Source organism: Echinococcus granulosus (genome assembly GCF_000524195.1).
Source record: "Echinococcus granulosus chromosome Unknown EG_S00203, whole genome shotgun sequence".
In the NCBI taxonomy this organism is placed as follows: domain Eukaryota; kingdom Metazoa; phylum Platyhelminthes; class Cestoda; order Cyclophyllidea; family Taeniidae; genus Echinococcus; species Echinococcus granulosus.
Window position 1 is genome coordinate 55421 of NW_020170583.1, and position 12734 is coordinate 68154.

A 12734-nucleotide genomic window follows, 5' to 3' on the forward strand; every position below is an offset into this window, starting at 1 on the left:
CACAATTTGATTCCCATGCGATCATATGCACTGGTAAATGTATACCATATTTCACAATTTTAAAATAGTGCAACCATTTAAACCCACACTAGTACAGGTTTAAATCAGTTTGACGCAGTTAAAATGTGTAAAATCATTCACACCTACGTGCATATATAAGCACAATCTCAGAAACTGGATATATGCAATTATTCACGCCACTGTACATACGAACAATTTTTCATAATCGTTCACACCTGTATGTATATGTGCCAAATTTGGCAAAAAAACACTTGAAATTTAGAAATAAGCCTAAATTCACAAATTTGAGATTTATGAAGTCATTTAAAATTATATATAAGTGGAAAAATTCACAAATTTATAATACACACAGTTACAATTTTATAGGCATGTATCTGTAAGTTTAGTTATACAAATGCACAATGCATATATTCCTTTGCAGTTTTACAGGTACATTCATGTGCTTAAACTCTCAAAATTTGAAATACACAATGTAATTTACTTTTACGTACAAGCATAGTCTCAATTTCTAAAATTTAAAATCATGCAAACCATCACATATCTATGGAGATGTATTTATAATCAGTTGTGCACAATCTTCATGCATAAAACCACTTACGTTCTTTAAGAATCTGATTGACACGTGACGATAAGACAATCTATGCAGATTTGGATACACCTCATGATAAATCCCGAGTGATGAAAATGAATTTAGACAAAACAAGAAATTAAACTAAGTAATGGCAGTAGAATTAAAGTCCCTTAAATTATATTCCTTCAACGTACCTTTAAGAAAATCTTTACTGGAATTTTGCAGAAGAACTAGATAGATATAGCCTAACCTAAGAACAAATATACAAAAATAAACAAGCTTGAAAGTATATGCATATTATTTCACGAATGCAATTCACCCATAAAATAAATCGCAGCATACAAACATATGTATAGGGATGTAGCACCCCGAGACTTTCTGGAAGACGGAAGAACACATTATGGCTCGAGCAGACTATACATATTTGACATGGAAATGGATTGAAGGGCCAGTCTAACCGGCAAAATGACAATCTTGGAGCATTTAGGTAGGTCCTTTACCAAAACCGATGCTTAAACAAGCAACCAGCGTATTGTAAGGCTCCTCTCCTCATTTACGCGTGGTTCTTGGTGCTCCCCTTGATCAACCTTCCGCTTAAGCCATCACTACATGATCAATGGTGAACAAAGACACCCACGAGCCAACCGTGTCAATCGTCGAATTTCCATGCAACCAAGGAGATCCTTAACGGCAAAGTGACTAACCCTTCTTGCGAATTTTACTAGTTATGGAGTTCAATCTTATTTAGGAATTTGGTTTAAGGATTGGGGAAAAAAACCTAGCCTTCGCACTTGTTCATAGCTAGTTGTAGGAAAACAGGACTAAGAGTAAAACAATGCAACAAAGGATGGGATTTAACGTAGTTCCATGGGAATAAGATTGCGCTTCTATTCCATTTTCTTAGGTTGCTTTCACTTCAGAGCTAGCCAGCCATATCTATCTGGGTTTTATTCAGCTAATAAAGAAGTGGGAGATATACTGTGTATCCATATCATTGATAACTGCATACGGATATAATGGACAGATACGTAATGAATTTTTTTTGGATACTTTATGGTTAATATTGCTTTTGTTGGTAATGGTCTTGTTGCGGAAAACGGGACAGGGCATTTGCCGAAAGCGGACCACAATGTCAGCCCTTTTGTGAGGGATCATAACTACTTATTCCATCCACAGTATATGCACTTTCTTTGTCCCACTAAGTCCCACCACCTAGCAGCAGAGATAAATTTAATTCCTTTAAGATTTAAACTGATCCCAACCTCCACCGATGCGGTCCTCCGAGACTTCCTCGAGGACGAAGATAGACGCAATACTCAGGCAGAGTACATGAATTGGAAGTTCAGTATGTCTGCGGCTAGTGGCAAAGGCACAATGGAGGAGCACCCAAGCGGCCCCCTTGCTGAAATCAGGCGTTAAATAAACGGCCGAATTATTTCGTGTCCTATTTAAATAAAAGAAAATGTGCTTACAAACACAAATATGAAGTACATCCACTTAAACGTACGTATTCTGAGTGATGAAAGTCATTCCAGCAACGAATAACCTCTTTCGGTCTATCACAACAAAATACGTCCCCACAAAGATGCATCTTCGGAAGGTCTTGAGGACGAGGTTCGCATAATAAGGATAAAACACCACAAAAATATAACTTATAGATACCGGCCATAGGGGTAGCACGATGATCGGCACTAAAAAAGACAAGGAACTGTATAATACATCATCGTCTGCGTGTACCTTTTGAGACAGAAGCGGTCAAAGACTACGGGCCGCCTAGTTGAGCGAACGTTAATAGATCCTAAGCAGAAATCAACTCTAAATCCAAGTAACCTTGATCTTTTAGCCAATACAATATGTGCTCAGCAAGCCAAGGGAGTGAAGTCAAAGGCGGAAGAGAGGAGCACTAAGCCTGCTGCACCGCCTTGGTTGACAGGACGTCCGTACAGGAGTTAGCCAAGATTAAGGGCGGGTTACTGGATTTGTTACGCCACCAGGTGGTAGGGCAGTTAGGACTGCCAGAGGCAAGGGCTGGTCTTCCAATGGTTGACATTGGTTTCCTAGTATTAGCGGACTTAAACTGCATCCATATGTGATAGTGGATAGGCAGGTATCGAAAAATGGGAGAGCTAAATGAGGATGTCAGGTTCCAGGCTACTTGGCAGTCAGCAAAAGTTAGTCGTCTGGGAGACCCATCGGAATTGTTTTTTTTAGGAAGTACGTTTACTTCCTCTGCCCACATTCACCCTACATCCCAACGGTCTTCGTCCTGGTGCCAAGAGCATCAAGACTTTGCATCCTTTTTATTAGATACTAACCAATTTCTGCCTCCAAAAGTACCATTGACAAAGTCATTGCAACATTTTTTGACTCAAGAGTGGTCGCTGTTCTCTCATTCATGTCTAAGAGGGTTTGGAGCAGCTGACCTAGGGGAACTGGTGAAAGTCTATCAAGCAAATCTACGCACGCATGCACCCAATTGACAGTTTTTGAGGTAAAGCAACCAACTGCGGGAGTCCGTCGATGATCAATCCAATGGTTATCTAGAGTACCACTTGCGGCTGGGCACCTTCAAGTGCGTGACGGTCCATCACACTGCTCTAGCCGCTGCCAGTGCCCTTTGTGGCCAATCGAAACACTTCAGAGTGCCACGGTCTATGCCACTGTATATGCATTTGCGGCATACCTTCTACCAAGGCGTACTGCATCCAGATTAAGACTGGACTTGACCTACTTCCACTCCACTGTTTTCATCGGCTATGTTCGAACCAGGTGACAATCAAACCAAATGCTATCAGGGACAATTATAAACACAGCATTCAAAGAAGTCATCGACATTCTCTTTAACCTTCCACCTCTGGCTTCGAAGTTGCCAGATAGCGAGTGACCTTTTACGCATGCGGCCTGGGGCTATATTACTACTCCGTGAAACTGGACTTAACCACTCTTGCTTATTTTCTGAGCTAATGCGCAAATATAAATTACTGCTAGACTACCATCTCTGTATCAGATGTTGTTTTACAGAAGACTTTGGCCAAGATGACGCTCTGTTGCTCCTAATTAGCAGATATCTAGAGAAAAAAGCATAGCTTATGCTTGTTCATTGGTTGGGCGAAAAGGATGTTGGTTTGTCTATCCTGTGTCCAAAAGCAACCACCTGGAGGGCGAGCTCACATGGCATACTAACTGTAATGTCGATTCCCGGAATTTTCGCCTATAAGTTTTTCTCCAGTTTTTGTGGTTAGTACATTTACAACCCCCATCCCAATGGCTAGTTTGAGGGCTGCTTAATCCCATTCACTAGGCATAACTTCTCCCCATTTACCAAGTCACTTAGCCTTGCCCTCCTTTTATCTCACCGCCTCGAAGGAGCCAGTCGGTTGACAATTTGGGCCTGCTAAAATGTTTTGATGTAATTGGGTGTCATAAGTGTAGGGATGACTTTCTGATCACTCACTTGAAGGCAACGATGATGAGTAGAGCAACACCACGAAATGGAATTATGTGAGTGCTCAAAGGGTATCGTACCTGTTTTGCAGGTGTGCAACTGTTCAATTTTCCTAGCTGAAACACAACTTACAAATCAGTAACATATGCTCCCTACCGATTGTTTTATAATTACTGATTGCACCGAGTTCGCGCTCAAAGAAAGCTGTATGGAAGGTCGTGGCATTCCTTATAAATATTAGTGACATCTAGCGTCACATATGAATAAGGCAGCCTAGATATAGGTGTGGTGGTTGACTAGCACCCAAGATGGAACATTAAGACAAATTCCTTACATGGTAACACTGGAAGTCCAAAAAAACTGCCTGTGTTTTGCTCAAACCCTTTGAATTAAAATTCATCCAAAATTAACTTGTCAAGTGACTCATTCAGTAACTTACCAAGTCTGATCCTAGACCTGTACCCAACTCACCAAACCAATGCACAAACATGTGGCACTGGAACATACAATGTAACAAGATCACTCGCACCAATGTTCAATGCTAACTAAAATGCCTTTAAATGGATGCAAAAAATGCAAAAATCACGTCTGAAAAAAGGGAGAGATTTAAAATTTTGCTACTATAGAAGTCAACAACGGCTGAACCACAAGTCATATCATTGTTAGGTGAAGTCAGGGAACCCACCCCATTGATGCGTAAAATATTTCCGCTGCCTTAGAAATGAAACGCCTCAGCAGTAGAAAACGTGACAAAAGCTTCGGGGGCTGCTGGATATCCCCTCACGATGGCGATGGCGCAGAAGCAAATAAAGAAGTTTTGAATATGCTTCTATTCCATCTAGAAGAATTGTTGTAAATAACCAACAGAATGCCAGTTTTGTCGTCGCTAAAAGCCGCTACTTCTCCGCAAATAGACGATATAGTAGTTATATCTACCTAAACATGCCCTAGAATGCTGGAAAGGTAAAGTAACTGATTTCAAATCTAGCATGATGGTGCTTTCCAAGCCAGAGGATGAGGACGCGCATTTAGGACAGCCTTCATTTCCTGCGGTGTGGTATTTACAAATGAAATGCCTCGTGGTCTTCCACTCTCGCCTTCTGGAATCATATCCAAACCTGTAACGTTGCCGTAGCGAGAGCAGTACGCCGTCAAGGCGTGACGCGAGTTTGAAGACTTCGGGTAACCAAGGAATAGGCGCAACTCATTTACTTCTAGCCTTATCGCAGGAACCTTTACCACTGTCCCAATTCCGCATTCTCATCCTCTTCATTCCTGAAAGAAATACGTTTCCACTGCATCTACAAATAGTCAAAAGCCCTCACTGCTTCCCATATTTCAGGTCTCACGTATCTTCCCTCAGTACTCAACCCGCAAAACCCTTCTACATCACACTTCAGTGAACAGAAATGTTCATTGCCTAAACTTACTCTTAACCTGGTTGAATTGTAAAACTACTTAGCATCCTCTGACATAAAAAAGCCCCTGACGTTTGCTTTTGTTTCGCTTCTACGACTCCCCCCCTGTCCTCTGTTTCTTCGTCATTTTTAGCCTAATTCCATAAAAACACTATCCACGCATACCCAGGTAGAGATGAGAGCACACAAAAAATTTAAAAAAGGGTAAAGCAGACTCGCAGTGGAGATTTCTCAAATTCTTAATTCGGATAAGACATAGATATGCTTTTTCATTTTAAACTTGAAGTATATCACATGGAGACAACCCTCGATGAAGTCTTGGCATCTGGTCCAAACGTGAGAGAAGTGTGCCTCCTCCCAGACGGTCACGAGGCCAAGGCTACTCGAATCGTCATTATTACAGCCCTGTGCAACAAGACACTCCATGAAGTTGCCGAGCAGGGCACAGGGTTATCTAGACTGAATTTTCTTGGGGTTCAGTCACAACCCGCCCATGCATAGTTTTACCCGAGACGTCATTATCCTGGCGATGGACGAGGTAAAGTTTTTGCTTCAGCCTGCACACAAAAAAGCCTCAAATACCCCATAGTCTATGTCTATCCTGGCCTATCTGCCGCTTCCATCGCCTAAGGAAAAGAGGAGACCAAATCCACCTTACTAATACCAAAGATTTCTGTTTTTACTTAATAATATGATGCTAGGGCGTTATAAACGTCATGTCACACCTTTGTCACAGAGATGCGAGGCATGGGAGTTGTGTGGAAGACACTACCTCATCACATACGGCAATAATAAGCACATTCGAATGTTTGACAACCTAACCAAGGACAGAATCAGGTGGTAGTTATATGTAGCTCACTCTTACCAACAGAGTTTGGTGCCTAAACAGTAAAATACAACAATTTCTTGGGCCTCACAAATCGTCCCCAGTGCGAGATTGAAATCAGGACGACATAACCTCCGTAAGGACTGTCCACTTTGACCTTCTCTTTTACTTTATCATCGTATATGCGCATACACACTCCCGTTCGCGTTTGGTAAATGAATCTATCAGATAGATCCGTCCGTGTCAAGGGCGGCGGTGGAAATTTTCCCGCCATGTTTGTCAATGTCTTGGCATCTGCAAGGTGTCTTTCCAGCAATTTCCGCGTCATCATCGATTCTTGCACAAGTAGGAATCTATGGGTTGCGAGAGGGAAAAAGATTAGGACGAACGGGGAAAACTGGGAGGATTAGCCAGGGCATCTCGCAGTGTTCAGTCCGTCATCCATCGACAAACACTTTTACCCATTTCAGTGCCATGTCATTTTTTGCCTAGCCCATCTTGATCGAAAGCTTCATGGTATGATTGACCGATTCTTCTATAAACTTTAAATCATTTTTATCCTCTGCCTTCACTTTTGCGTGGTGATATCTAACGTTTTACTTGTAGATGCACGCATCTTAAACACAGCATTCTCTATGGCATCAGTATTCCCGCAGCTTGTGCACTCTTCCATCTCTATAGTTGAAGTTTTTAAGTCCTTTTACAGATCCAGGGGAAAATTTGAATTCGTTTTGTGGCGAGGCGACAGGGTACTCAACTTTACGTGTAGAGCCAAGCTGTGCTTTGTGTAGGAAAGTAAAGAGGCAAGAAAGGCATGGAGGTGGGCAAATCCCCTTATTCACAGCTACATGTGACATGATTTAACACCTTAACACTCTACGAAAGCTGAGGTGATGGGTGACACATACGTTTTATGTTTTATGTTCTTGATCCGTAGTCATTTACACTTCTTCAAATTTTATGAACGCTTAAAGCGGCCAAACCGGCAGTACAAGTGTAAATATGAAAGCACTCAATATGATAACTACACGAGGCATTCACATGCCTTCCGTGAATATACTAAACTAATGCAGGTGCCTGCCCAATCTAAGCAACCAGTCATAGATGCTTCATGATTTTGTGCTCAGGTAAACTTTTACAAGTTACGAGGCAAATGAACAAATTGCATTACATTGTCGCGCACACAAATCAAGTGATGTTAGTGTTGACAAAGGACCAACAGTCTGGGCCGGCTTTGCCTCCGACAGGTGGTACAACAATGGAAGGGCGTGGAATTTCTGCGAATACCTTTTCCTTCAATAATAGCTTCTACAAGCTTTCTTCTATTTTTCACAATCTGCTTCTGCGTTCACTCCTACTCACACTGCAAGGAGAGCAGACCGAGCTTCACCCCAATACCATGGCCCACATGGAAGTGGATGCAAAGTGCTGCCGCCAGCCCAGCATGTGACAGAAGCCAATAATGAAAGTAGAAGGCGTCTTTGCATGGCAGACTATAGAGCTCGTTCATCCTTTTCACTAAAACGCTAATACAATTACAATTTCTTCGGTTTGGCTACACTTTATTGTTAGACTACAAATCTGGGAAGACTGCGAACCTGGCTAAGCTATTGGATATTACATTACACAATTCTTTCACCCATGCCTACCGCTTACATCAACCATCGCGACACTGAATTATTCCCATATTTATGTTCCAAACGGTTATTCTGGCTCTAAAATTCCACCTTCCATACACAAAGATATTTAAATATATTTATACAAATACATAGTTATGTATAATACATATTTATATATGGTATTCTATTGCAAAACAAAACAATAATGGCTTTGTTTACGCACTACAAATGCAAGATTTTGTCTTTTTACATAAGGATGGCCTATTACACTTAAAAATACATGACTTTTGCACCAGCGGCAAGTCATAATTAGGGAATATTAAAACATACTTTGCTAAAAGTACTTTTGTTCTATTCACAAAACCGCCACTTTAATTTCTAATTAACTAATTTTTTTTCCATCACTGCTTGATATTACGTCCCAATTTTTCCTGCAGTCATCAACAAAAAAAAAACAATTTATACATCTGTTTTTTATCAAATGTAATCACGAAAGAAAATTTTTGCACTTCGAAAAAGATTTACAAATGCTTTCATTCCTACATGAAATAAAGTGGCTTTTATTGTACATAGTTGGCTTGGGAGGGAATGAATGGAATTTAATTGACAATCACGCTTACAATTTTTTGTTTCGACGACAGACAAGATGGAATTAACATTAATATTCGTTCCGTAAGAGTAGCATGGAAGTACTTTGGTCACCCATGCCAATAATCTCAAACTTTTTCTGCATTCTTGTAACAGGGACGGTTTCAAACTTGCATACTGAAAGACCTCTTCAGTCATAACATATGTGATAGAGAGCCAGGCATCATCCAGAATTTTTATTGAAAATAGCCTACTTTTCATATAATTAGTAGCATGACCCTTATGGGTATAAGTCATGCCAAACCTGTGGATTCTCCTTCCAAAGGGTGTTTCCAACGTTTTTAACTTTTCAGTCTGTCACATGTTGCCTCAGCTTGTGTAGAAACACTTTGACTTTGACGCCCAACCATTTGGCGGTCTAGGAGGACTAATATTGGGTGGTCTAAATTGACTCGAAGAGGCATTTACAAATGATGCTAAAAATTCAAAAGAAGAAGTAAAATCGCAGTGAGTAGGGAGTAGTTTAAAGAAAAATCAAATAACTTTATTGATATAGGTATCTATTAAAATCACGACCACTGCATTTAGATTAAAGCAAATTTTATACAGAAGGTAAGATAGGAAGATTCCAATGCAAAGCGATTATTGCTGAAAGATAGAGAATATTGGGTTAAAATAGCTGATTGGACCAGCGAAATTTTCAATCCGAACCACAAGAGAGGCATTTTTTATTTAGCTTAAAAGTGCCTTATGGTCAAAAAATGAAAATTTAAAGAACAATACAGCATACTTACTAGATTTAAAGTGACTTTAGAAGCATTTAGAAGAGGAAATATAGTAGGCCTAAATGAACGGCAAAAGGTGGAGATAAAACCCTGCTTTCATGTTCAGAGAGAAGGATCAACCGAACTGCCTTACAGTGACAGTGATTATGAGTATGCTGGAGAGAGAAAAACGTCCTATTTCCTCAGAAAATAACTATAAGTCCTAAACAACTTCCACTACCATTTAAGTACTTTTATAAAGAGTTGTCAACTTTTTGTCTGAATGGATTATATAGACCGTTGAAAAAGGCTCACTTCAGAAGAGTAATGGATAACTTTAAAGGTAGAAAAAACGAAATTTTGGCGATACGCTTTGTCTGGCGTATTCTTACCACTACAAATTTTACTGCAAAGGGAAAGGCATTTTAGTGTAAGAGGAATCTTATAAAATATGAAATGGTCCACTTTCAGTTAATTTAAATTTTAAACAATTTTCAAAAGGCTTGGTCATGAGTTCAAAATAGAAATTAGTAAAAGGTAAAAGGAACTTCATGAATGCGGTCCTAATAGGCATTCCAAGAGACCAGAAAATAGGGAAGAAGAAAATTGCATTTTAGTGAGGGAAAGCAACGCGTTATCAGACAGTAGTAAAAGTTGAACTACCCTGGATCGAAACATTGCTTGCTTCTGGATGAACCACACCAATGATCTCAAAATAATGTTTCGAACTTGAAGTCTACTTTACGTAGGCCAAGTAGCAAAGCAGACTTTGTAGATGAAATTCTATTTTACCAAAAGTGAGCCATCATTCAAAGTGTAAATTTCTTACTAGATTGTTCAACTAGAGTTGCAAAATGTGATTCTCTTGTTGGTCTACAGAGGTCTGCGCAGACTTTGTGAAATACATGCAATAGGCTTTTCCAAAGAACAAGAATCTTTTCAGGAGGGACGGTTGAGTTAAAGTAAACTAATTTAAAGATAGAAGTCCATTTTCTAGAACGATCTTCAATGCGGTTTGGTCGAGAGGTAGGATAGGGATTGCAGCATGAAGAAGTTATTAATAAGGGTTGAATTTGACGGCTTCTGGTTAGCATTTTTCTGGTTTAGCACCTATTCCTCAATTACTATAACATTGCAATCATAAAAGGGAAGTCACTAACATTTACAAAAAAACCTAGTGAAACTGGCGTTGAAGAGTAGAAGAATGGACAAACTAGGTTGTCCGTTTGGATGAGGGTAGAGCGTCTATTGATGGCAAATTTTGGGATGCATCACTGAGGTACTTAAAGCACCTATATGAAAATAGGGTTTTACTGGTGCTGAAATGCATTGTGGGTTAGAAGTCACAATTTCAAAGAATGTGACCAGTGCAATGTCCAAAGGATTTAACATTTGTGACCGAGATATAACGGTCGCATGAAAACGTTTGGGTGTTAAATTTGGATTTGTGGTCTACATGGCTTGCCCTTTATGGTCACACAGTGGCAGTCGAATTTACGCCTTTTTATAAGCTCCATCATTTAACATAGATGAATACTCTAGAATGCGCATGTTTCCTCACTCCATTTCCGTAAATTTCCTCCCATAAACTTGAAGGTAGTAGCAACTGCGCTGGAATTGGGGGTGATACAAGTCTTACTGCTGACATAATCTCAGTAAGGCTGATGTAGGTCTATCCAGACGTCAAAGTCCTATGTTTGAAAGCTACGAGCACATTTGTCTGCATAGATGATGTACCGTGCTGTTTTGACCTCCAGCTCAAACCCAGGGTGGATGCCAACCCGATACAGACAACTTCACCAGCTCATTAGTTTTAGGCAATTTTTTCTTGTGCAGGAATTTGAGATAATCTTGTAAAAGGTTTATCCCACCATCTCGTGATAAAGCGCCAGGTTTTTAACAAAATTACCTATGGACCTGTGAAGCTGCAGAGAAGAAGAACCTTTTAAATAATTATATTGTGGACGTTTTAAGCATTGCTACAACTTACTCTTAAAAAGTGGGCGTTTTGTGGATTATTTCAATATATTCAGAGGATATTATTGAAGGGGAAAATTTGATAACTGACTTGTTGTAAATTTGTAAGGGAATGCAATTCTGTTGTTCAAGTCCGAAGTTTTTGGTATGCTCAACCCAATCCCTTTGTAAGCCCTCGCAGCTGGATCTAGTACCACGGCGTGGGTCATACGTGTTAGGCACAGATGCATGACAGTCAGAGGGGTTCCTCTAACCTGTTAATAGTCAACAGACTGCTGCTTTTTAACTCCCTTCAGATTATGTCATTTTCGATGTTTTTCTGTGTACACTTATTTGTGTCTTTATAAGGAAGACGAGATTCACTGCCTGTCCCGGCTTCAAAGTAAAAAAATGGAAACGACTAAGTAAATGGCATCAAATCCTCTAATATATAATTTTCTGGATTAAATGGATCACCGTGTCGCATGTGACAGCTCATAAACTACATGGCTGAATTAGGTCCCAAACTGTGCTATGGAACAGGACACAGTCAGACGTTTGAGAGTTGGAGTTGGAAGTCTAGTGTATAGGGTTGCCTTTAATGGTCTCTCCTTAGCAAAACTCGACTCAAATCACTCCACTAAACTTGACTGTCTATTCAAAATGATTCAGTTTTCATTTTAAATGAGATCGAAGCATTAAGCAAAAAAACCCAATAACTTGACATTTCGTGCCCTGTTTGGACACTTTTAATGGCCCTCCAGATCACCAAATGCAGTGGACAAGCCGCGTGTATCATAATCTAGGCAATCAGCCAACTGCTTCATGAGTGAATTTAGACAGACCCGCGAAGTGGAGATGGGACAGTAAGGAAAAGTATGACTCTCTGACAATTCCACAGGACCAAGATCCGGCTCAGAAGACGTTGCATAGATTACAGATTACGAAGGCATAGACCTACTGCCATCTTTTGTTCAGTACAGAGAGACAGATGCAGTTTGAAAGTCCCAGCGACAAGATTAAGCGAGTGCAGGCTACGGTTACAATGGATTCTGATTATGGCCTCGATTTCCATACATCACTACTATCAGCGGCTCATGATGTGGTGCATATATGTAGTAGGCTGATGTCAAAATAACAGGAAAGGTCACCGTAGACCATTGGGTCAATCAATATAGAGCCTCTGAATACCTACAAGGTAATCATACAGCCAGATTTGAAACCAGGTATGTACGGGTTCCATTCAGTGCTCAAGTGATGGGCAAAAGTGTTCACATCTATCTGAGACTAAGGATTAAAAGCAACATCTTGCCAATAGTAGCCTGGAGGCCGTTTATATACGCCACTTCGATTAAACATAGACTAAATTCACTCATATCATAAGTTGACAATCGTCGAAGAGATGGGGAAGCGGGATCCACAAACAAATGTATTTACTGCAAAATACTGCGCCACAATTGCAAAATACAAGGAACATTTGGACAAAAATGTGGACCATCTTGAAAATGCGTGAACACATCAAGGTA

General features: G+C 40.2%; 1 protein-coding gene across 1 annotated transcript; it reads left to right on the plus strand. All coding sequences in view use genetic code 11, as the record gives it.

The window, feature by feature from the left end:
- Window positions 1-182: 182 nt before the first annotated feature.
- On the plus strand, window positions 183-520 carry EGR_10259 (hypothetical protein; the record flags this gene model as incomplete). Its single annotated transcript, XM_024499508.1, has 2 exons — window positions 183-397; window positions 451-520. The coding sequence occupies 2 exons, from the start codon at window positions 183-185 to the stop codon at window positions 518-520; spliced, it is 285 nt and encodes a 94-aa protein (XP_024346080.1).
- Between the last annotated feature and the right edge of the window lie 12214 nt (window positions 521-12734).